The sequence below is a fragment of the Nelumbo lutea genome, chromosome 1 (genome assembly GCF_056320005.1).
Source record: "Nelumbo lutea isolate HS-2025 chromosome 1, American lotus-T2T, whole genome shotgun sequence".
Lineage (NCBI taxonomy): Eukaryota > Viridiplantae > Streptophyta > Magnoliopsida > Proteales > Nelumbonaceae > Nelumbo > Nelumbo lutea.
In genome coordinates this window covers 109,587,188-109,612,781 of record NC_142684.1, presented here as the reverse complement: position 1 = coordinate 109,612,781, position 25,594 = coordinate 109,587,188, and the positions used below count along the sequence as shown (strand labels likewise).

At 40.2% G+C, this 25,594-nt stretch overlaps 1 protein-coding gene and 1 pseudogene across 1 annotated transcript; one reads left to right on the top strand and one right to left on the bottom strand.

Annotated features, from left to right (window-relative positions):
* Positions 1-1,626: 1,626 nt before the first annotated feature.
* LOC148876739 (uncharacterized) lies at positions 1,627-20,618 on the bottom strand. The gene is made up of 4 exons (XM_088966697.1): positions 19,616-20,618; positions 5,758-5,899; positions 2,805-5,684; positions 1,627-2,220 (listed from the first exon to the last, which is right to left on the bottom strand). Exons 1-4 carry the CDS (start codon positions 20,515-20,517, stop codon positions 1,828-1,830), a joined length of 4,317 nt encoding a protein of 1,438 aa, XP_088822823.1. The 5' UTR covers positions 20,518-20,618; the 3' UTR covers positions 1,627-1,827.
* On the top strand, positions 6,274-7,568 carry LOC148876740 (protein root UVB sensitive 1, chloroplastic pseudogene; annotated as a pseudogene).
* Positions 20,619-25,594: the final 4,976 nt, after the last annotated feature.

Below are 25,594 nucleotides of genomic sequence, written 5' to 3'. Positions count from 1 at the left end.
TTTTAGTTCACAATATTGCAAAAAAACAAAAGACCAAGTTAATTGAACCCTAAGCACCCCTAACCATCACTTAGTAAGTTTTATTTAGTTACTGATTAGAAACATCAATGCTTTTTTTCTAACACATTTTAGGACTTTTAATTTGTGTTTGGAACTCACAACAATGAAGACAATTCATGCCAGTAGCAATCCATATGTGAGCTAGAAGCAATCCAGCCTCCTAGCAATAATTTTTCATGTGCCAACCAGCTGGTTGGTAAGGTCTCCTATTGGTCATAGTGGAGACTTGGGATTGGATCTTCCTAATACTTGGGTTGGGGGGTGGGCTATCCATCGTTGTATAACCCTTCAAAAGAAATTAAAAAAAAAAATCATGCATAACCATGAAAAAGTGCGGAGGCAACCACTTTTAAAGATATCGCCAACAACTTTTTTCCAGAATTTGGAACATCTTAGTAAACACCAATGTTTAGAAAACCGGACTGGTTGATTGTGACTCAGGACCTTGGCTGGTCAGTCATGCCCCAATAACCGCATTTGATAAAAAAAAACCGATAAGAACTGGCTGACTGTTAGGTTTAATCGGAAAACCAGTGATTGGTCCCAGTTTTATGAAACCACCCGGGTCCTTAAACAATTGAAATTTTAAAATGTGTTTAATAACACTTAAACCCATGACCTCTTATTTTGCTTAATTACCATTAATCCACTTATTTACTTATGTTAATTAATGACTATTTCTTGTACATATTTTTTTGATATCTTTTGAAGGGATACACAACGGGGGTAGCCCATCCCCCAACCCATAACACTCCCAAACCCGGGTGTGGGAATTCGATCCCAAGTTTGTGTTACGATTAACAGGAGACCTTATACATGTATTTTAAAGTAAATGTAAATTAAAAGACTTGAACCCTAACCATTTCCTTTAAAAATTAAGGAGCTTGTATCTATCTATCATATTTAAATATATCAAAATTTTATAAAATATATTATATATAGTATTTATATAACCCATAGTATATGCATGTATATGCCACATCATCATAGTTTGAACTCCCATTCAACCCTGATTGCACCTCTGACCCATGAACCTCTCCCTTCTCCAGTTTTGTGGCCGGTCCCGTTCTCTGAGTATTAGTAAACACCACTTGAATTATTTCTTCGGAGTCGGTGAATCATATTTCTTATTTATCAGGAGTCTTTTGAAGTCTAACTTCTCAGGAAGCCCTAAATTCATTTTCCACCACATTACTTGGTTTTAAACTTTTCCTCTTTATCAAAATCATTATTTCATCACTTATTCTTAATTCAATCATTGTAGATATAGGACAGAAAAAGTTATTCTTCACGAGTACATGTGAGGCTTGAGGTTTTTTAATATCAGCAGCATAATGATCTAGGTTTTATTGTAAGACAAAAACTTTGTCCACAACTGAAATCTCTATTTTCGTTTTAGAAATCACATGCATTTTTTTCTTTTTTTTTTTCTCTTGAATGGAAAAGGAAACAACATGAATTTCGATTTTCAGATTCATATGAGGTTAGAAAACTCATTGATTTCTTTTGTGCAGAATAATAAAGTCTTATTTATTTATTTTTTCCTTTTATTAATGAAAAACCATAGAAAACTTAATACACAGATAGTTCTTTTTACTGAATTCCCCCTGGAACAGTTAATATCGGTCAACAGCAATTGATGAGAACATCAAACAGATATCAGAGTTGATCTGCAGAATTATCATCTAATATAACATTTCCCTGGAAGTATAGAAATCACCGACATCTGAAAAGACATTTAAAGAAATACAAGAAGCATGCCCCTCTTCACAGTTGATCAGGATTTACAGACAAGCCATTGTCCAATACATTCAATTGACCCGCCTCGCAGGTTGGACACATAAAACCAACTGAATTTACATGTGTTTCAGAGGTGATTGACTCATGGTTGAACTCTATTCTGCACCATACGCATACAGCTGTAAGCCGACTGCTAGCAACATTTGGTAAGACAGTTTCCCACTCAAACTGATCAGAGGCATCGAGTCCTTGTTCCAGTTCAACATCATATGTCAAGTCCATGGATTCCCCTGGAAGAGAGCTTGATTCTTGCCCATTAACAAAACTTAACTCTGGATGCTCTATTTCATCAAACCTCAACTCTTCAAAATTTGATATGTTGTCAAGCTTCTGGTTGACATTGCAGAAGTCATCACCTTCCTGTCCATTGAAATAAGAAATTGGAGAAGTTAATTTATTCTTCCAGAAGTAAGACGAGCACTGAAACCACTTCACGAAAACCAAATTACTGCACTTAGAGAATTTGGCATTAAAAATGAAAATAAAAATATAAAATAAAGGCCATTACCCAAAGCTAGTCCCAGCTATCTGGGGCCTTGGGAGGGGTGGACTGGATACAGTCCTAACATTTTGTGTTTTTTCTGGCACAAAGTGGTTGTTATCATACTTGAACCCACATTCTCATGCTTGACAGCCCAACATTTTACCATTGCACCAAGTAACGACCCCTAAAAATATAAAATACTAAAGAAAAAATGAAATCCATAAAAAGAAGTTGGTTTCACAGAATATCAAGTCCCTTCATATTTTTAGTAGGAAGACAAATGCGCTTGGATTTATCATGTTTCCATTTCTTTTCTCTTTTAGGGGCCATATGGATAATCATGACAACTAAACAAACATAGATGGAGAACAATTTCCTCTATTGTGTCCACAATTATTATGACATTCCTATAGTTTTTTATTAACATCTTGTGGTGGAGATAACATGTGATGCCGCATACCTTATCTGGGATCATATCAAGGGTGGGAAAACAATCAGATGATTGCATCAGGACCAATGAAGCTTCTGTCATCCCACTCTGCGTTGTATGTTCTTTGCCAGTGCCCTCAATAGCCTCTGTTTCATCATATTGACCCAGTCCAGCCTGACTGCTACCAAACCCACTTCCTATGTCGTCCAGGCTGGGAAAACAATCAAAGGGCTGCATTAATGGCAGTGTAGGTTCTGTAGTGACACTCCGAATTGCATTTTCTTCAATAGTTCCTCCAATATCCTCTGTTGCAACATTTTTACCTGGTTGTACCTGGATGACATCAAGCTCACTTTCCATCTCATCAAGTGTGGGAAAGCAATTAGATGACTGCACTGATGGCACCAAAGGTTCTATAATTCCACTCTGCATTGCATTTTCTTCATCGGCATCCCTGGTAGCTTCTGTTAAAACATCTTTACCTGGTTCTTCCTGATTGCAATTAGGCCCGCTTCCCATCTCAATAGGTGTGGACCAGCAACCAGAGGACTGCATTCTCTGAATTGCATCTTCTTCAATAGTTCCTCCAATATCCTCTGCTACAACATTTTTACCTGGTTGTACCTGGATGACATCAAGCTCACTTTCCATCTTATCAAGTGTGGAAAAGCAATCAGATGACTGCATTGATGGCACCAAAGGTTCTATAATTCCACTCTGCATCCCATTTTCTTCATCAGCATCCCTGGTAGCTTCTGTTAAAACATCTTTACCTGGTTCTTCCTGATTGCCATTAGGCCCGCTTCCCATCTCAATAGGTGTGGGCCAGCAACCAGAGGACTGCGTTCTCTGAATTGCATTTTCTTCAACAGTTCCTTTAGTAGCCTCAGTTACAACAGTTTTACCCGGTCCAACCTGGTTGCCATCAAACTGACTTTGCATCTCATCAAGTGTGGGAAAGCAATCGGATGGCTGCATTGATGGCACCAAAGGCTCTATAATCCCACCCTGCACTGCATTTTCTTCATCAGCATCCCCGGTAGCTTCTGTCAAAACATCTTTACCTGGTTCTTCCCAACTGCCATCAGGCCCACTTACCATATCATGAAGTGTAGGGAAGCTATCAGAGGTTTGCATTCCCTGAATTGCATTTTCTTCAACAGTTCCTCCAGTAGCCTCAGTTACAACATTTTTAGCTGGTCCAACCTGGTTGCCATCAAACTGACTTTCCATCTCATCAAGTGTGGAAAAGCAACCGGATGACTGCATTGATGGCACCAAAGGTTCTACAGCCTCACTGTGCACTGCATTTTCTTCATCAGCATCCCTGCTAGCTTCTGTTAAAACATCTTTACCTAGTTCTTCCTGACTGCCATCAGGCCCACTTACCATCTCACAAATTGTGGGATGGCAATTAGAGGATGATTGCATTAATGGCAGTGATGAAGGTTTTTCCCTTCCATTCTGCATTGAATTATTTTCATTAGTGTCCCCAGTAGCTTTTATTACAACATCTGTCTCACTTCCAGCACTTCCCATCTGATCAAGGGTGGGAAGGCAATCAGATTGCTGCAGTGAAGGTTCAACCATCCTACTGTTTATTACATTATTTTCAACAGTGCTCTCATTAGCTTCTATTAAAGAATCTTTACCTGATTTAGCTTGCTTGTCATTAAACCCACTTCCTATATCAATACTTCCAACATTTTCAACTTTGTCAAGCTTGGGTTCTTCAGCAGTACTTAAGAGAACCTTATCTATATTATTTTTGAGCCTGCAGGTTTGCTCATCGGCATACTGAGTAAATGAACAGCTTTGAGAAGACCTTTCTGGCTCAACGGAAGGCTTATAAACTTCAACATTAGAGCTTGCAGAACCATTTTTTCCACAAGCAGTTTCAAATATAACATTTTCCTTGTCATTAGATAATAGAGTTTCAGAATTAATAACCACCATGCAAGTTTGTCCATTAGAAGATGGCACAAGTAAAGAGCTCATATGACAGTTCTCTTGCTTGGTAGCAGGCTTATCAATTTCAACAATATTGCTTGCAAAACCATCTTTTCCACAAGAAGCTTCAGAGCTAACATTTTCTACCTTAGCAGGCAATGCACTTCCATAATCCAAGCAAGAATTAATTTCAACAGATGTGGTCTTTATGTCCTTGTGCAAAGTGCTTGATTTATCATCAGTTATCTTAGGATCAACATCCAGCTTATCATAAGATTCATTGACCATGGACTTGTCAATCTTATTACTGTGCATAGCCTGTTTATTATGTAAGGAATTTACACCTGACTCATAGTTGTCTTTAGCAGTACAAGTTTCTGAAGTCAAAACAACACCCGTTTTACTATGAGGAGAACCAACATTCAGAGCATTATTAGGCTTGGCAGTTGAAGTTTCTGGAATAGGAACTTTGTCAATGTCAAGCAATGCATCCATCTTAGGGACTGCTGAAGGAATTACACCCAAGGATGGAGGACCAATACTCTTTTGCATAGTAATCTCACCTGGTGATGCTTCAAGACTCCTGACATAGTTCCTCATGTGGACACCAACATGACCATTGTACCGATGCCTTTCTTGGAAAATCTTATGGCAGAACTGACATTCATACTTTCCATCTTTAATTATTACCCCATCAGCAATTGATGAACCCTGCCTGTACCTCTTTGCATTTTTCTGGTGAAATGATAACAAATGCTGCAAATATGCATCCTTTTCATTAAAAGTCATATTGCATTTTTGACATTCTAAAAGGTCCCGTACTTGGACCTCTGCCAAATTCTCAACTCTCAATAAAGCAACTTGTTTGTCATGGTCACTAGATATAGCTGCAACAGTTGAAATTGAACAGAAATTGGGGCTTTTCCCTGTGTTTCCATCATTGTGGGTCAAACCTGCAGTCTGTAGCATATCCAATAAATATAACAGAACAGATATGTGGTGAACCAAATGAATGTTATAAACAATGACTTACAGTTCCAGAGGTTAATTTATATGCTACATGAGTGCTTTCATCATTGTGACCAGAAATGAGTTTGCTTGCATCTTGAGGTCCAAAAACAGAGATCAAATATGAAGAGACTTCCTTGCAGGACACAAACTGCTGCCCACTTGGGCTGGATAATAACAAATAGAGAGCAATGAAATGTAAGTAGAGCAACACACAACCATTTACTACAAAGGCAGAAAGAGAAACAAAATCCAAATGCTAGTAGATGCATGGTTTATAATTATCTAGGCAATTTCGATAAGCAGGGTATGGGCATTTGACATATGCTGTGGAGATTGCAATCAATAATCCTTGAATGCTTTTGGCTGAAAGTGATGTGGCAAATTAGATGACTGCCAGCATCCAACTGATGTTGATATTTGCAGGCTGGCCTGCTGTGTACATATTTGCGTTTACATTGAAATCAAACGCAGCCTTAAATAAAATAAATGGCGAGGTAATGGAGCAGGAGAAGCACTTGGAGAGAGAGAGAACAGAGATATGGCCCCTTGGTCGTTCTCCATTTGGAGTGGGGATTTGCTGGTACAACTGTCACTATCTCTTTTACTTGTGCACCATCTCAGGACTCTCGCTGCTGCTACTGCTATGGAAATGGCAAAGCACCCTTACCGGTACCAAGAATAAGAGGTTCTTCTATCTGTCGACTCTCTCTGAATTTACCCCTCCAACCTCCTTCACTTCCCCCTAAGGAATCCGAGTCCAAATTTCTTTTCCATGGAGTTTGGACGCCCACAACCATTACTGCACCATTTTTCTCCACTCCCACCACCAACACAGACTCCTTTGTATATCGTTTTCTCCTTCTGGCACTGCCTCAACTAGCCGGCGATGGCACCGGTGGTGGAGGCGGCAGCAGCAACAACAACAACGGTCATGGGTGGAACTTTTTCAATTTTGATGGATGGTGGGATTGGTCCTCTTTCGCTCCCTTATACCTTTTCTGCTCCCATGTGCTGGACTGCCAGAGCGACAGAATGAGTTTGGCTTCGATTCAAAGGGAAATATTCCTCTTTCTTCTGACAGCATTGGGTTCCTTCTGGTACTTCCAATTGGGTTCATTTGCATTTGCAAGAGCTTCTCCAGAGGTCGTCTGGGAAATAAGAGGTGGCAAGTGGATGAGGCTCGTCCCTGATTCCGATCCTTCAAAGGATTCCTTTGTCATGTCTGGAATATCGTCATCCACGTTTCCGTCCACACAACTCGGTGACCCCTAGTCATCCTTGTCTCTTGGACCCAAGTTGTGGCTGCAGTGCAGGGATCTTTTCCTTCAGTTAATGCTTCCGGAGGGATATCCCCAAAGTGTTAGCAGCGATTATTTGGAGTATTCTCTCTGGAGAGGGGTCCAAGGTATCGCTAGTCAAATCAGTGGCGTCCTTGCCACCCAGGCATTACTTTATGCTGTTGGGTTGGGAAAAGGTGCTATTCCAACTGCGGCTGCTGTTAACTGGGTGCTTAAGGATGGAATTGGGTACCTCAGCAAAATTATGTTGTCAAAGTATGGCAGCCATTTTGATGTGCACCCTAAGGGATGGAGGTTATTTGCAGATCTTCTGGAAAATGCTGCTCTTGGGACGGAGTTATTAACTCCTGCATTTCCTCATCTCTTTGTTTTAATAGGTGCAGTTGCTGGATCTGGTCGTTCAGCTGCTGCTTTGATTCAGGCTGCAACCAGGAGTTGTTTCCATGCAGGCTTTGCTGCTCAAAGGAATTTTGCTGAGGTGATTGCAAAGGGTGAAGCTCAAGGAATGGTGAGCAAGTCTATTGCTCACTTTTGAGAATAAAGGACTGTTTAGAAAGATGCAAAAAATCAAAAGAAAGTAGCAGAAATCAGAGTTCAAGAGGGGAGAAGATGAAGAAGAAAGTGGCGGCAACTTGGGTTCAGAGAGAGAGATTTTCGAACATAATCTCTTCTCTTACACCCTTAATTCTATTTTATTAAGTTAAACTTTGGTAATTTTCAGAGAAGCCCTTGGTTGGGCAGAAAATTAAAAAGACATAACATAAGAAAGAATAGGCCCAGTTAAGGCCCATTACAGCAAAGAACATAAAAGATAAAAAAGGATAAACAGTCTATGGGCCATTCGGTCCATCTTCTCTACACTCCCCTTCAAGCTGATCATAGATGTCAATCATACCAAGCTTGCCAGTATTATGCTGAAGTTTAGCCTTGGGAATGCCCTTGGTGAGAAAATCTGCTAATTGTCCTTTAGAGGTGATGAAAGGTAGACACACTTCACCAGAAGCCACTCGTTCTCGAATGAAGTGTCTGTCAACTTCAATATGCTTAGTTCTGTCATGTTGCACTGGGTTGTGAGCAATGTTGATGGGGGCCTGATTATCACAGTATAACATCATTGGCTTATCATGCTCAATACTCAGTTCCTCCAATGATTTAAGCCACAATAGTTCAAAAACTCCATGTGCCATGGCTCTGTATTCTGCTTCGGCTGAAGATCGAGCAACAACTGATTGTTTCTTGCTTCTCCAAGAGACAATGTTGCTTGCCACCAAGTTACAGTACCTAGAGGTAGATCTTTGGCCATCAATGTTTCCAGCCCAGTCAGCATCTGTGTAGGCTTCAAGTTTCATATGGCCATGCTTAGCAAATAGAATTCCCTTTCCAGGGGAGCCCTTCAAATAACACAGAATCCACTCTACTGCTGCCATATGAGTATCCCTGAGAGCATGCATGAACTGACTGATGCAGCTGACAGCGTATGCAATGTCTGGCCGAGTCATGCATAGATAAAGAAGTTTTCCAAGTAGTCTCTGGAAGACTCCCTTGTTTTCTAACAGTATTCCATCTGAAGCAGAGAGTTTATGGCACATATCAATAGGAGTAGCAACTGGTCTAGCACCCATCTTCCCTGTTTCAAAGAGCAAATCAAAAACATACTTCCTTTGAGAGATAAGAATCCCATCATTGGATCTAGCAACTTCTAAGCCAAGAAAGTTTCTCAATTCCCCTAGATCTTTGATCTCAAACTCTATATGAAGGAAAGATTTGAGATCATTAATTCCCGAGACATCATTACCAGTCACAACAATATCATCAACATACACAATCAGGTAAACAACCAAGAATCATCTCCTCTTCACAAAGAGTGTATGATCAGACTACGTCTGTACATAGCCAAAGCTGACAAGGGCAGCCCTAAACCTTTCAAACCATGCTCTAGGAGACTGTTTGAGTCCATAAAGAGATCTCTTCAGCCTGCAGACCTTTCCTTTCATATTTGTTTCATACATCCCTAGAGGAAGAGACATATAAACCTCCTCATGTAATTCTCCATTCAGAAATGCATTTTTTACATCCAGCTGATAAAGTGGCCAGTCTGAGTTGCAGGCAAAGATAGAAGAACTCTCACATAAGTCATCTTGGCAACAGGGGCAAAGGTCTCCAGATAATCAATCCCATATGTCTGTGTATAGCCTTTTGCAAACAGCTTAGCCTTGTACCTTTCAATGGTGCCATCAGCATGATATTTGATAGTAAAGATCCACTTACAGCCTACTAGATCCTTCCCTTCAGGCAAATCAACTACTTTCCAGGTGTCATTCTTGTGTAGGGCATCGATTTCTGTTCTCATAGCATCCTTCCATTCTGGAATATTAAAAGCTTCTAACACAGACCTCGGAATTGGGTTAGAGGCAACAAAAGAAAGGTAGGCAAAATATGAAGGAGAGAGCAAATTGTAAGAAAAGTGTTTGGAAATGCAATGTGCAGTATACACTTCTTTTTTCCTTTCCTAATAGCAATGGGGATATCAAGGTCTGGGAAGGATGGCTCCAAAGGGGTTGTAACAGTACCTGTTGTCTCATCTGTAATTGGAAGTGCATGAGGCTCACATGTAATAGGGGAAACAACCTGCTCATTTCTGGTTCTTTACCTTTGATACATCTTGGGATTAAAAAGAGGGCGAGGAGGTAAAGGGGGAGGAATAGGAACACTAGAATGAGAATGAAGTGATTGATCCTCCCTTGATTCATTTGGGGGAAGAGACTCAACAAAAGACTCAACTGGGACAGGAAGAGGAAGAGCAAACACCTGTGACAAATCCTCCCCCTTTGGACAATGTCTCTCCAGAGAGGAACCATAAAAGGAAGAAAGCTCATCAAATGTGACATCCATTAAGATATATCAAGTTCCAGTCTTCGGATCAAAACAACAATAACCCTTCTGTGTGGGGGAATAACCAAGGAAGATACACTTGTGGGCTTTTGGTTCAAATTTATGTCTTTGGAAACTTGGGATATGTACATAACAGGTGCAGCCAAAGACACGAAGAGGAATAGGAAAAAGATTCTTGTCCGGATGGAGACTGAAGGGAAACTTAAACCCTAAAACCCTAGATGGCATACGGTTTATGAGGTGAGAACAGCATCACCCCAAAACTTTGTAGGGACATGTGAGGCAAATAGAATACTTCTTACAACTTCAACAATATGTCTATATTTTCTTTCAGCAACTCCATTCTGTTATAGGGTCCTAAAATAGGAGCTTTGATGAATAACCCCTAAATCAGTGAGAAAGCAGGTCAAGTTTTTCTCAAAATATTATTTTGCATTGTCGGATCTGAAAATTTTAATCCTAGTATCAAACTGGGTTAGGACAAATTCATGGAATTGCCTCACAAGCCTAGGAACTTCATCACAGGACTTCATAAAAAATATCCAAGTGAACCGAGAAAAGTTATCAATGAACAAGATAAAATATTTGTAGCCACCCATGAAGGGAAAGTGGTAAGGCCCCAGACATCAGAGTGCACAATATTATAAGGAGAAGAATATCTTTTATTACTCAATGGATAATTGTTTCTACAATGTTTTGACAGTTCACAAGACTCACAACGAAGACTCGACAAACTATTTCCCTTAAACAGTTCTGGGAATAAATGACTTAATACAGAAAAAGAAATATGATTCAAACGAAAATGACATACCCATGAAGGGTAAGTGGTAAGGCCCCAAACATCAGAGTGCACAATATTATAAGGAGAAGAAGATCTTTTATTACTCAAAGGATAATTGTTTCTACAATGTTTTGACAGTTCACAAGACTCATAATGAAGACTCGACAAATTATTTCCCTTAAACAGTTCTGGAAATAAATGACTTAATGCAGAAAAAGAAATATGACCCAAACGAAAATGACATAATATGACTTGACTGATGGACTCTATAAATGTAGACCCAAAAGCAGTTTTTTCAGGTTGTTCATGGCATTGTCCAGGAGTATCTAGCAAGTATATTCCATTCACCTCACGGCCACTCCCAATCACCTTCTGAGATTCCAGATCCTGAAAAACACAGTAAGAAGGGAAGAAGGCTACACAACAGTTTAATGACTTAGTTAGACTACTGACAGATAACAAGTTTGTATTTAGTCTAGGTACATGAAGAGCAGAAAGTATAACCAAGGAGTCTGTAGCCTTAATGGTTCCCTTGCCGGAGATAGGGGCAAGAGAGCCATCGGTTAGGGTGACTTTGTCACGCCCAGGAAGTAAATCATATGAAACAAACAAAGTAGAAAGGCTGGTCATATGATCAAAGGCACTAGAATCAATAATCAAAGGGATCCCACGATTACCTGAAATGGTTGCATGATTGGCAGAAGCTTGTATACATGAATGAGCAAATAAAGAAGAGATTGAATTTTCTGAAGGGTTGGAAGAAGAGGTCACACCCTCTAGGTGACTGATCATCCTCCCAAACTTCTCATATTCTGCCTTCATAGCTGCTAACTGCACGCTAGCTGTCATCTCTTCAGTTTGGTATCTGTCACTATCTGGACTAGCAGCAACATTAGCACTCCCTGCCCTTTTATTATCAGGCTTCTTCTGAAACCGAAGTGGTAGGAGCTTAGAATGCAATTTCCAACACTTGTCTTTAGTGTGTTTTAGCTTTTTACAATACTCACAGACAATTTCTTTCTTCCCTGAGCTACTTGGAGTCCCTGCAACCCCCTTGGGTTTTACTCCCATATTAGCAAAGTGATCATTTAGACCAGCCCCTTGAACTTGGACAAGTCTCCTGCTTTCTTCGCTACTTACCAAGGCATATGCCTGAGACAATGAGACACTATCCTTGGATAAAATATTTTGTTTTGTAATGTGATACTCTGGATTTAGTCCTATCAAGAACCCAAACACTCTGTTTCTCTCAACCAGTTTTCTGTAGGTCTCAGCATCATTAGTGGTGTCCCAGGTTACAACTTCTATCAAATCTATTTCTTGCCATAAAGACTTCAGCATTGAGAAGTATACAGCTAATGGTTTCTCCCCCTGTCTTAAATTCTTCACATCACTTCTCAACTTGTAAGATTTGGCCACATTTAATTTTTGGGAATAGGTTTCAGCAACACTATCCCAAATTTCTTTTGCTGAATTCATCCACAAATAGTGCTGACTAATCTGTGGTTGCATTGATTTCACAAGCCACCCAATAACAGTGTAATTTTCTTGCATCCACTTTTCATACGATGGATCATCTTCCGAATGAGCCTTTTTGCTCCCGGAGATAAAACCCCACTTGCCTCTACTACAAATATGAATCTTTACTGATTCTGACCAAGCCAGATAATTAGTTCCATCCAGCTTGACTGTAGTCACAGCCAATAGAGAGTCTACAGAGGCTCCCAAAACCTGTCCAGATTCAGCAACATGCTTGTTTTCAATGTCTGAAGAGTTCATCTTCTTAAACACCTCAAAAATGATTTCAAACCACTTCGAAAAACACCAAATGAAGACAAAACAAAACTGTGTTGTGAGTCAACCTCTATGTAGTCGTACCAGTAATCTGCGTCACACCCGGAAGCTGGGAGAAACAGAGAAAATTCAGCCGCTCCTTGTAAACTTCACAAAACACCAATCCACTTGATTCGATCTTCAAGGAGGAGAATGAGAAAGCCTTCGGTCACTGAACGCCTAGGTCAAACTCCCTGTGGGGCCCGCAATTAGATTTCTCCAAAAAATTAGGGTTTCGGGCAACACATTTGAATCTGTCAAGGGGGTGAAAAAATCAGTCCTCTTCTCTCCAGAAACCACTAACAACTGGGCTGAAAAAGGTATCTTCAACTATTCATACGATTTAGTTCTCCATACACTGTGTATGGGAAAAAAATTGAAAAAAAAAGGGAAAAACGAGCCTGCTCTGATACCAAGAAGAAAATTAGCCTTTTGAGAAGAAAGGACCGTTTAGAAATATGCAAAAAATCAAAAGAAAGTAGCAGAAATCATAGTTCAAGAGGGGAGAAGATGAAGAAGAAAGTGGTGGCAACTTGGGTTCAGAGAGAGAGATTTTCAAACATAATCTCTTCTCTTACACCCTTAATTCTATTTTATTAAGTTAAACTTTGGTAATTTACAAAGAAGCCCTTAGTTGGGCAGAAAATTAAAAAGACATAACATAAGAAAGAATAGGCCCAGATTAAGGCCCATTACAGCAAAGAACATAAAAGATAAAAAAGGATAAACATCCTATGGGCCATTCGGCCCATCTTCTCTACAATAATAACAAATAGAGAGCAATGAAATGTAAGTAGAGCATCACACAACCATTTACTACAAAGGCAAAAAGAGAAATAAAATCCAAATGCTAGTAGATGCATGGTCTATAATTATCTAGGCAATTTTGATAAGTAGGGTATGGGCATTTGACATATGTTGTGGAGATTGCAATCAATAATCCTTGAATGCTTTTGGCTGAAAGTGATGTGGCAAATTAGATGACTGCCAGCATCCAACTGATGTTGATCTTTGCAGGCTGGCTAAGGTCATGCCTGGGCCCATATTTTAGGCCTGTCCTGGGTGGGGTTCAGCATGGCCTACAATATATTTTTATATGTACGTGTGTGTGTGTTTATTTTATGTTAATATTATTATATATAAATATTATAATATGACAAATATTATATGTTACAGATAATATTTTATATCATATAAAGTATAACATATATTCCATAAATATAACATAAAACATCATATATTTTTAATATAATATGTTTAAAGTCATAGGCCTGGAAGCTCAGCCCAGACTGGTCCATGATCATCCTTACTTAAGAGGCTTGAGTACCAATTCTCAAGAATGTAATGTGCATATTGAGAAGCAAAGAATTGGGCACCAACAAGACAAAAAGAAAGAAAAGAAAGAAGGGATTTATCTATCAAAAGAAGAAAAGAAAAGGAATGAAGTTCCAAATTTGAACTATGGAACTACATTTGATGAAAAGGTGGTTATTTAACCGTGTTTTTGCAAAGCAATAAGAAATAGATGAGAAAAGAAAAACATCAGAAAAGTAGATGAGAAAATATCAAATATGAACTACCTCTTTTTCCTTTCCTTAGAACTACCTATCACCAAAAAGTATGAATGTTTCCGTTTAAAAAGCAAAGGATGTAGAAGAGACAACATTTTAACTCCAAAAGCTAAAATCAAATTTCATTTCATTCTACCATAATTTCAGAAAGTCATCTTTCCACCAAGGAATGAAAAAAGAAAAACTGGATTCAATTGAGAAACCGCTTTCATAGCGGCCAATGCCAATAAGAAGTATTTCTTTATTTTCAAGCCATCCAGTTTAATTGCTGACAAGAAATCCCATGAACTATTTGTTTCAATGTATCAAAAAACTTGATACAAGGAGTTTATGCCAAAAAATAGTTCAGAAATGGTTCTTAGTGGAGTTGAAATTGGCAAATTCTGAAGAGTCAAATTTCCAACACTTCTTTTCTCATATCCTTCATTGTAGGTTATTAAAATTTTCTCTTTTACTTTTTGATAAATTTCTTTGTTATGTTTACATACACATATATGTGTTTGTGTATGGCGCAAACAACCTAGAGGGCAATTGGGATTTAACCTAATTATTTTGGAACCCACTATAAAATGCTACTCCATAAATCTACTCTATCTATGACCATATTTCTTTGTTAAATAATATCCCCCGTGTTTCCTTACTACTTCAACCATTTAATTTTTGTGGACTTTGACTTCCACCAAATCTTTTTTTTTTTCTTTTTGTCATCAACAAACAAAACAAATACCAAGGTTGTAGCAGCTGACATGGAACTAAACCTATAACCAATTTTATCTGAAAAAAGCAGAGGCATATGCATGTGAGCTTATGTTCCCAAAAACACCCAAATAACTTTTCTAAGGTCTAGAATTTGTTTGGACATCATCAGATGAAAATGGTTAAGCATGAATGAGTATTCTAGTCTCAGTTAGGAACATATTAACTTCTTCCTTGCTCTGAAAATTTAAGATTAGACTTATAACTCATCTAGAAGACATCTCACATGCATAGGTGAGACCCATAACAGCAAATATAAGGTACCATGAGAGAAAAGTACTTAAGGAAAGAGTATTGTTGGTGAACTTCATGCCTTACATATTATAAGTTTATAACCAATTCTATAATCACAATAAATAATCTGAGAAAAGACCAGAAAAAGATAAAAACTCAAGCTACAACTTCCAATGCAACAAAATTTACTGTTTGCTTGAAGGTACAAATTATAACTCTACAAAACAATACCTGAAGAGTAATTTTCAAAACATAAATGAGAACATTGTTCTTAATCTGTTTCAATCCAATTGGCATGTTCTCTTAGACTCTTACTTGGGTAAAGCACCCAATTTGAAAACATAGTCCTTGTTTTATAGAGGTAGAAATAATATGATTATCAAAAATATAAAATGATCAAACTAAGAAAAACTCAAGTTCTCAAAAAATAGTTTAGAGAGGAATTCTGGGCTTTTCAGGGCCAAACAAAAGATAGAAAATTTCTCCTATTACTATATTACTTTATAAGTGGGAAATCTCTTGTCTCCCCTAAGTCTTGATGCATAACTAGAAGCAACTTTGTTTCAAACTCCTTTTTTTTTTTCTGTGAACCCTGTCCCACCATTTTGCTCTATCAAGAGCCATGTTCTGTTAGATTGTAATGTAAGCAATTTACGTTTTCAGACCTTCTTGCCATTTGATCCCAAGTTTTCCAATGGGTATTTCTTCCTGCTGAAAAATCAAAGAAACCTTAATAACAAGGTCTGAATTTTGTATTTAACATTAGTCTCAATCTTGTATTCTTGTTAGAAGCTCAAGTTTCAAAAATTTCCCCAAATTGCACCAGAATACTCTTAACTTTCAAACAACACTCTACAGAAATTAGTTAAACTTCCTTGAAGGAAAGAAATTAAACTTTTCAAAATTATCCATTATAAAAAAACTAAAACTATTGTCAAAAGCTAAAAAAAACTGCCAACAATTAGACTCTGTGATTGGGCTGTTTAATGTCAGATTTTTTACAAGAACACAACAAAGATCTTGAATATAAATGACAAAAATGGTTATCTTTTTTTAATTGCTAATAAATGTGTGGAGCCCCAAAAAAGGTTAAAGAAGAAGGGAGTAACAATCAAGTTGGATCTGGAAGAAGCCTATGATTTAGTTGACTGGGATTTCTTAATGGAGATTATGAGGAGGTGTGGCTTTGGGATTTTGTGGTGTAAATGGATTAGAGGGTGCCTGCAAACAAGCCACTATTCTGTTATTGTTAACGGCTCGGTAGTTGATTTCTTTGAGGGACTTCAAGGTCTTAGACAAGGCAATTCACGTTGTCCCTTTCTCTTTACTTTGGTAGTTTAGGTCTTAAGCAAGTTGATTTCTAAGGCAAATTCCTTGCAGCTGTTTAAGGGATGGGTAATAGGATGAGACGGATTCCTGGTATCCCATTTGCAGTTTGCAGATGATATCCTTGTTTTCTATGATGGGATTGCAGAGGTAGGGTGGAAAATCTGAAGCTAGTAGTGAAACTCTTTGAGAGGATATCCAATTTGAAAATTAACTAGTCTAAAAGTTTGTTGGTTGGTATCAATTTGGAAGATGATCTGAGAGAAATGGCAGAACCTTTGGGCTGTGAGAAAGGAAATTGGCCCATGAACTACTTAGGTTTACCCTTAGGTGGCAACCCTAGAGCCATTAGTTTTTGGACCCCAGTGGTGGAAAGGTTTGAAAAGAGATTAGCAAGCTGGAAGAGGAATTTTATCCCGTTGGGAGGGAGAATTACTCTGATCAAATCCACTCTAGCAATCCTTCCTGTGTACTTCATGTCGGTTTTTAGGATGCCCAAGCAGTGGTAAGAAGAATTGAAAAGATTATGAGAGATTTTCTTTGGGAGCCTGGGAAGGGAAGAAAGACCATTTAGTTAGATGGGAAAAGGTGATGAAGTTGAAGGATGAAAGGAGTAGGGCTGTCAATGGGTCGGGTCTGGGTTGGGACCAGCTAGAATCAGAACCGGCCCGACATGAAATATCGAGGACCAGGACAAGATAGGGTCTGTAATTTTTAGACCCAGAACTTAATTGATTGGTTCTCGAGACAATTGGGTCTAATCTGATGGATCCGATTATAATAAATATATATATATATATATGCATATGTGTGTGTTTGTGTGTGTGTGTGTTTAATACATATTTATTATATGTATATGGCTCGAATCAGGTCTGAATCAGTTTGGTACTGGGTGGAACCAGTTCCGAACCGATAATAATCGGGACACTATATCAGGACTTAGAACCAATGAACCAGAACCGGCCCAATTGGTTCAGGTTCATTAGGTCTGTCAGGTCAGACCCAACCCATTGACAACCCTAGGAGGGGCCTGGGTATTGAGAATATAAGGCTGAGGAATACAGCTCTGTTGAGTAAATGGCTTTGGAGATTCCCTGAAGAAAATGAGAAGTTATAGCAATAGAGTTATAACAAGCATCCATGGATTGTCAAACAATGGGTGGGACGCATGCTGCATGCACAGAGCTACTTTGGCTGCTCTTTAGAAGGCTATCCATGACAATTTTCCTGTATTCCTCACTCCCATTAGGTATGACTTGGGTATGGGTCAACAAAATAGGTTTGGGGAGGATATTTGGATAAGGAAGTCCTCTTTATCTGAGGCCTTTCCTTCTATTTTGAACTTTATATTTCATAGGAAAACCTGTGTCTGGATTTGTCAGCTCTTCCTCCTCCCAATCAGGTTTGGATTGGAATTTAGGCCTTATTAAGAATCTTAGAGAGTCTGAAATTTCCAGTGCTACTGCTTTGTTTAGCTTGTTGAATTCAGTGGTCTTGGGGGGGTAGTGATTCAGATTCTAGAGTGTGGGTCCTTGATCATACAGGTTCATACTCTTGCAAGTCCTTTTTGAACTCTCTTGTAGCCACCTCCCACCCTTCTTTCCCTGTGAAGGAAAAATGCTTTCAGCCCATTCCTCCTAAAATTAGCACTTTCTGTCGGGTAGTGCTTCATGTCTCCATTAATACCTGTGATTTGCTTTAGCGGAAAAGAACAAACTGGTGCTTCTTATGTAAGTTGTTTGGTGAGACTACTTTTCACCTCTTAGTTTCTTGTCCTTTAAATTTCTCCATTTGGGAGTGGTTCTCTTCTCTTTTTGGTTGTAGATCCCCCTTGATAGCTTGGAGGGACTATTTAGCTCTCTTATTTTTACTTGCTCTAAAAGAAGAGGCAGGATTTGGGGAGATGCACTAGAGCAACGGTGGTTTGGACACTTTGGAAAGAAAGGAATCTAAGAATCTTTGAAGACAGGGAAAGAAGTAAGGAAGCTGTGATAGAAGCAATAACTCTAAGGGTTGCAGGTCGCTCATTGGGTGAAAATTTTAAAGCTCTTTGCATATTTTAAAGTTGAAGATTTTTTCAGTTCGTGGAGTTCAATTGCTGTTTTTTCCTCCAAAAGACAAATAATTATAGAGGCCTAGTCACCCCCATGTGCTGGGTGGAAGAAAATTGAATTTTGATGGTAGCTGTATGGGCAATCCTGGCCCATCGGGTAGAGATGGGGTAATTAGAGAAGAAAATGGGAACATCCTAGCAATGTATTCAGGTTCTATTCAGAAAGGTGATGTGGTGAGATCAGAGCTAATGGCAGCAGTTTATGGGGTGGAGAAGGCTAAAGAAATGGGGATTGAGAGACTAAGATGGTTTAGAAGATCCATGTTGTTGATGGCCTAACTAAACAAGGAATTCAGAGACAATCCATGTTTTAGGCCTATTTGTAAATTTGGTACGGTTTTTGGGTTTGCTATTTTTTTTCACCACCTCTTGTTGTACTTTCTATTCTAGATTAATGAATAACATTTTTGTTGTTGATAAAAAATGGTTATCTTTTTTAACAAAAACAGTTGTCTTGTATCTTCACGAAGCAGAGGAAAGCTTCAAAAAGTAGAACATAACACTCATGAGCCTTTAACTAACCCCCACACTACATCCTTATTCCTTCTCCATCCTGAACATTCCATACATCAAACTCCAGACCTAAATTGAGGAGCTGACAGTTAAGATGCAAATTACACATTGAGATCCGCTAGTTAACTTGAATGAGGCAACTCAAACAAACAGTTAAAATCCCACCTCTCTAAATTGAGTTCAACTGTGATACCGGAAAAACTTATAACCTATCAACTAGTATCATAAAAGTCATTCAAAGGGTTTGCAGTAGATTAAATTGGAATGAAAGTGATCAGATTTGACAGCTTTTGTTTCATGCATTGCTTATACCTTTGGATTCCCAATGGATAAATGAATTTATTGCAAGGTTGTTCATGTGCATACATTCACATGAAAGTGCACCCCAAATAGGTTCATTTACATAAGAAGTCATTTGAAACCAAACAGTAACTAGATTCTCCATTAGGCTGAAAGCTGACAAGTAGGATATTATGTACACGACCAATTACTAAACATAACACAAAATGGAAATAAAAGAAAAGGGGAAGAAATAGGAAGAATAAAATTAGTAGTAATAAGACCTTATGTATCTCCGGCAATTTAACCAGACGCGTCCTTCTTTCCTCTTGAGGCTGAGTAGAAGCTTCCAACCTATGGGCAAGTTATCTCCAAAATCACTGGCATCAACTATCTTCCTTTTCTTCCTCCTGCTACCCCACTGTCCATTCAACCCCCTCAGAAACCCTAAAAATTCTGCTTCTGTCTGCAATCCCGAAGTTCTCCTCTTCAACTCAGGACCGAAAGGATCATCAATTTTAGCCAAAGAAGCAGCATCAACGACCACACCATTCCGGTTTACAATTTCCATAGGCCGATTCTGCACATAGGATATGCTATCGTAAACAACAACAGCGTTGCTCATACCGCCGCCATTTCCCTCTACCTTGGGCTTCGGTTTCCTACCTCTCTTCCTCTTCCTTTCCCCGTCGACAGAAGCAACCGGAAATTGTTGCATAAAAACTCCATTCTCCATCTTCAAGGGCTCGGAGAGCGGCTCTCCATGGTCTCCTTCAAGAGGGATTAACTCGGTAACCGAATTGTCCTTACCGAACAGCTCCCGTAGTATAGAAACGATCTGTTTGTTCTCTTTCCGTTCAGGATCGTCGACGGGGTTCGGCGGGGGTTTAGGGACGGGAAGAAGGGCGGCATGGCGCCTGCGACGACCAATGCTCGTCACTTCAGGTTTGCTAGGGGCGAGGCGGAGACGAGAGTATGTCTGCTTTCGACTTCCGGCGCTCTCGTTGAAGACGGAACGGTCGATTTTAGGGATTACAACGTCATCACAACGGCGAAGGTCGAAGGCGTCGTCGGAGCAGAGAGATAACGAGTTGAGTTCCGATTGAGATAAGAAGCGGAGATCGACAAGTTGGATGGATTCGAGTTGCAGGGGTTTAGTAGAAGAATCGACTGTGAAGCTCGCCATGGAAGGGGAGGTGAATGAAAAGGAGGTGGAGCTTCCTTTTGGAGCGAAACGAGGAGAAGTCGAGGTCAGAGGAAGAAGATGAAGGTTCAAGGTGTTTGAAATTCCCAGGATATTTTTAATTTTTTTAATTTTTTTAATTTCGCGTGGCAGTGTACTAGATGTCACGTGAGGTTCAACCAGAACGGGAACGTCGGGAAGCTAGTTACATTTGGTACAGCGAGTAGTACGAACTTTAATGATTTATTGCCGATCAGCCGATCCACACCATTAGCTCTCTGATCAGATGGGACACATCACACATAGAAATTTGACGCTGAAGTTATACTCACTTATACATACAGTGAAGCAATAGTATACAGGCGATGTCGGTCTGAATGGTTGAACCAGCAGGTTGACCCAAGTGATTATCGAATGAGGTCATCTCTGACACGACAGGGCAGTAAGTTAGTAGACGTGCAACGGGCCATAGCGTCAGCCTTCAGTTACAGACGTGTTCGCTTGTGATTGGTTCTGTACTAAGTGATAGACAGCCAGAGCGAGCAGCAAATCCCGAGCCATGAGGATAACCCGATCTTACAAAGCGTACTTGACAGACACATCCCACCGTGCATTATGAATTAATTACGAAAGATATTCTCGATACATGGTGATATGTGTCACTGAGGTCGGTGTGAGGTGCGCTCCGTATGGAAAGATATTCTCAATACATGGTGATATGTGTATCTGAGGTCGGTGTGAGGTGCGTTCCATAAGGATTAAGGAGCAGTATGCGTATGCCACTCATTGGTATTTCCGTCCGTTAATTTCATGTAATAAACCTTTAAATATTTTAAAGACCCAAATTATCCTTATTTTATTAAACCATTTTGTCTTTAATTTTAGGTTATGCTTGATTTGAAAGAAAGTGCATGAAAAGGAAGAGAAATGTAAGGTAGTCTTTACAAATCTTATATAGATTTTCATATCTTTCTCTTCTTTTTTTCTATCTTTTTTTTCAAACCAAACATAAGGAGAGAACGGGCGACTAATAAGGAGTAAGTGGGTGAATAAAAAAAGAACAATAGAAGCTGTAGTTGTGGGTTCGAATTTGGGTATTTAATGTAATGAACCTATTAATCTATGAAAAATATATATTATATAACAAAGAAAGAAAATACAAATTTTATATGCATGAGTACAGAAATGATCTTAAAAGTTATTAAACATATAATTCCCAAAAGAAATACAAATTTTATATGTATCATAATGAAACCATCTTACAAACAAAGTCATCAAACATGCTTATTCATCTTGTGACCCAACAAGTTTTGTGGAATAATGTCTTCAACATATGAAACTATCTTCAAGGGAGCACTTACCATAATAGAAATGACAAAGGCAACGGTTCTGGCTTCCAAGCAAAGTTATTCCTGACATTTTCCAGTTTTGGAGGATCGAGTGTAGGGCTAGAGAAATGAGTAATGTGTGGTCGAGATTCCATCTCAATAAGCTGGGTACTGCTGATCTGGCGACGAGCAAAATTCCAAGCCTTCAAGACCTGATTTTCCAGTGCATGGTCAAAGTAGAGCTCAAATCCATAGCCTTGTGCCATTTTCTCGATTCAGAACTCAGAAAATTTGCAACCCAGAAACGAAATTGGGGAGTAGGAAAACTAAAATAAGCACAGGGAATAAACAAGCTCCAAATTGGGGAAGTCTTGTCAGAAGTACACCACTAAGCTAAAGAACAAAATTTCATCTTCAGAAACCACATGGAATGACACCATTTCCATTTCAGCTTTCTATTCTCAACTAAAATAGGAGCCATTGTTGAGTTGAGATGTTATCATTTTTGGTTTCGTACCCCACCTCGTCTAGGAATCATGTCCCATGGCGTTTTGACTTTTGACATTCTTTGATGAATTCTAACTGATCAAGGGTCATTTGGCACGATCTAGCAAGAAGGTGATACGTAGGTGCGATCTGATTGAGGGGTGATAATTCAGCCAAGCAAACTCAGTTTGCAACATCTAGAGCTCGGGTATTCAGCCACAATAGACCAAAAAACCACCTCGGTGTAGATGCACCTCAACATGCAATCCAATTCGGGACTAAAGAATTGAAGTGGTAGTTTGGGGCTAGAGAGCCGAAACGTCACATGATTGACTCCAAAGGACTCCCAACGGGCCCCGAATTTCTCGGGATCACAATAAGACTCGTCCTAGCTCCGCCTGAATCGAAGGTAAAATGATAAATCTTATCAACATACTGCTCTCCTTCAAAAATAGAACAAACCTTATCTGCACAGCCCGGAGATCTCGGAGATCTTTCGTAAGGCCCACCACTACTCCAGTATATAAGGACATGAAACCTCAAGGCAAAGGTACGCGTGATTATTCTACTCACTAGCACTCAATTCAATGACCTCGTTCAATGCGTTCGGGCAATTCAGATCCAGATGCAGCAGGTCCAACAGTTCTAGCAGTACTATCTGTACCAGCAGTATCAGCACTAGTTCCCTCTACTATAGCCGAACCAGCAGCCGGTTCCACCCTGGCACCCAGGGCCCCGTCAGAGCCAAAACCCGAATCGGCCTAAAACTAACCAGAACATCAGCCTATCTTCCCATTGGGGTGAAGAGATCTCGCAAGTATCGATTCCTCTCAGGGTTTAGGTTTCGCTCTGTGGGAGGAGAAATGGTGAACACACTCCTCCAGTCTCACAAGGAAATCTCAGAAACGGGTCCGGGGATAGTCAGCTCAACAGGACCAATCCGCCTCGGTACTCCTAGCAGAAAAATGATGGCTCGCGAGCGGATAATAACCAGTTTGGATTTCGAGGTGCGAACTCGAGACAAGACCTCTTTGTCCCTCGCGATAGCCAGTTAGAGCCCCACAACCAAGAGAATCCAATGAGAATGAACCAGGACCTACCTCACAATAATGCTGAAATACCAGACCAGACTGAGGTCAGCAGTACCAACGTTGAGCCAATGAAGAAGCAACAATGACAGCGTCGTAAGACACGCTGCCCCTCGGCCAGAGGTAGCCCACCGGCGAAGCCAGGCCAGCAAGAAGAGCAAGCCAAAGGAAAGGAAGAAGTGAGCTTAGTGGCTACAAATACTGCACCTCCACTACTTTGTCGGTCATCCCCTCTCCCGAGCTCTTGGCAACTCCAATGCCAAAAGATTTTAAGATGCCCCCATTAGACAAGTATGACAGATCGTTTGACCCCAATGACCATGTGGACTCTTTCCAGTCTCAGATGCAACTAGCTAGGGCTAATGAGTCCTGCATGTGTGTGGCCTTCTCCACTACATTTAAGGGGGTAGCCGAACTTGGTATCGAAACCTCGCGCCGGGCTCCATCAAAAGCTGGTCCCAATTCGCCGACCTGTTTACTACACACTTCATTACTAGTAAGAAGTGCTCAAAGTTGCAAGAAAGCCTTCTGAACGTGGTTCAGAGGGAGGGAGAATCGATTCGAAGCTATATAAAGCGCTTTAACGATAACTTCTTGCAGATACTGGACATCGACCCGGGGTACGACTCACTACAACAATGAAGGGAATCACCCATAAAGAGTTAAAGTGGCATGTGGTAGCTAACAAACCAAAGGACATCACTGAATTTCTTAAGTTAGCAGATCAGTTCATCGGTACCGAGGAGGAGATCAACCAAAAGATCGACAATCCACCGCCGGAAAAGAGGAAGAGAGAGAATGAAGGAACAAGCAATGGTGGGCAAAAAAGGAAGAAAAGCAAGTCCCCTAGCAGGTGAAGAAGCAAGTCAAGAAGTCGGTCCCCCTCGCGCACCCGCAAGTCAGGTCAACGCTCTAGGACCCCACCTATAGAGAGAACAAGCTACACACCTTTGAACGCCAAGCGAGGAGAGATCTTAATGGCTATAAAGGACTCTCCTTCGTCAAATGGCCTCCCAAGCTAAGGGGAGACCCGACAACAAGAAATCCGAATGTCTATTGCCATTTCCATCGAGATCATGGACACAACATGGAGAATTATGGGAATCTTCACAACGAGATCGAGGAACTTATCTGCCACGGGTACCTGAAGAACTTCATATTGCGAGAAGAGAGGGGACAAGCAGACCGACAGGTAGATCGATAGGGGGACCAGAGGAGAAATGGCCCTAAGGTCAATAGGCAGAATGAGCAACCACCGCGACAGTTGCTAGAGGAAAGACCGATCCGCGGGGTAATTACCATGATCATCTGGGGTCCATCATCGCCGGATGTACATCAACAGCTGGGAAGACCTCGGTTCGCGAGTTAGAGAATGAAGGGGAGAACCTGCCAAAGCGACCTCGGCTCGAAGAACCGATCTACTTCACTCAGAACAATGCGCGCGGGATCCAGTACCCTTACGATGATGCCTAAATGGTGAAACTAAGGATTAAGGACTTCGAGGTCAAACACATCTTGGTAGACTCAGGAAGCTCAACAAATATACTCTTCAAGGAGACCTTTGATAAACTATAGTTATAGCAAAGCGACTTGAAACCAACAGATACTCCTTTGCTGGATTCAACGGCGAGGAGGTCAAACCTCTTGGTCGAATCATAGTACCCATGGAAGCTGGCACGTGGCCAAACATTGTGCAATTTGAGCACACGTTCCTGGTAGTCATGACTCCTTCCCCTTACAACGCCATAGTAGGTTGGCCCATCACGCATGTTCTACATGCGATAGTATCCACCTACTATTTAGCGATAAAATTCCCAACTGATTACGGAGTGGGAGTCGTGCGAGGTGACCAGCTCAAATCACGCAAGTGCTACGTGGTTGCCCTAAAAGGAAAAACAAAGCTAGTAGAGGATGTCGAGCTTGAGTGACCAGTGGAGTATACCAATGAATGAGCTGCCCCGAAAGAAGAGACGGTCCACATACTAGTCTTTGCCGCCGAACCAACCAAGACTCTTTAGATCGGTGCCTCGATCAGCGAACCACTCCGAACCCAACTAGTAAATTTCTTACTTGAAAATTTAGATATTTTTGTTTGATCCGCGACAGAGATGCCTGGGATTGACCCAAACATTATAACTCACAAAATTAATACCGATTCTTTAGTTAGGCCAGTAAGGC

Excerpts from the sequence above, each read along its gene's own strand:
- LOC148876739 (XM_088966697.1), bottom strand. The coding sequence starts at position 20,517 with ATGGCGAGCTTCACAGTCGATTCTTCTACTAAACCCCTGCAACTCGAA. Across the intron at positions 5,900-19,615 it reads AATTGCCGGAGATACATAAG|CCCAAGTGGGCAGCAGTTTG; the intron begins GTCTTATTACTA and ends GTTATTATCCAG. Across the intron at positions 5,685-5,757 it reads ATAAATTAACCTCTGGAACT|ACTGCAGGTTTGACCCACAA; the intron begins GTAAGTCATTGT and ends GATATGCTACAG.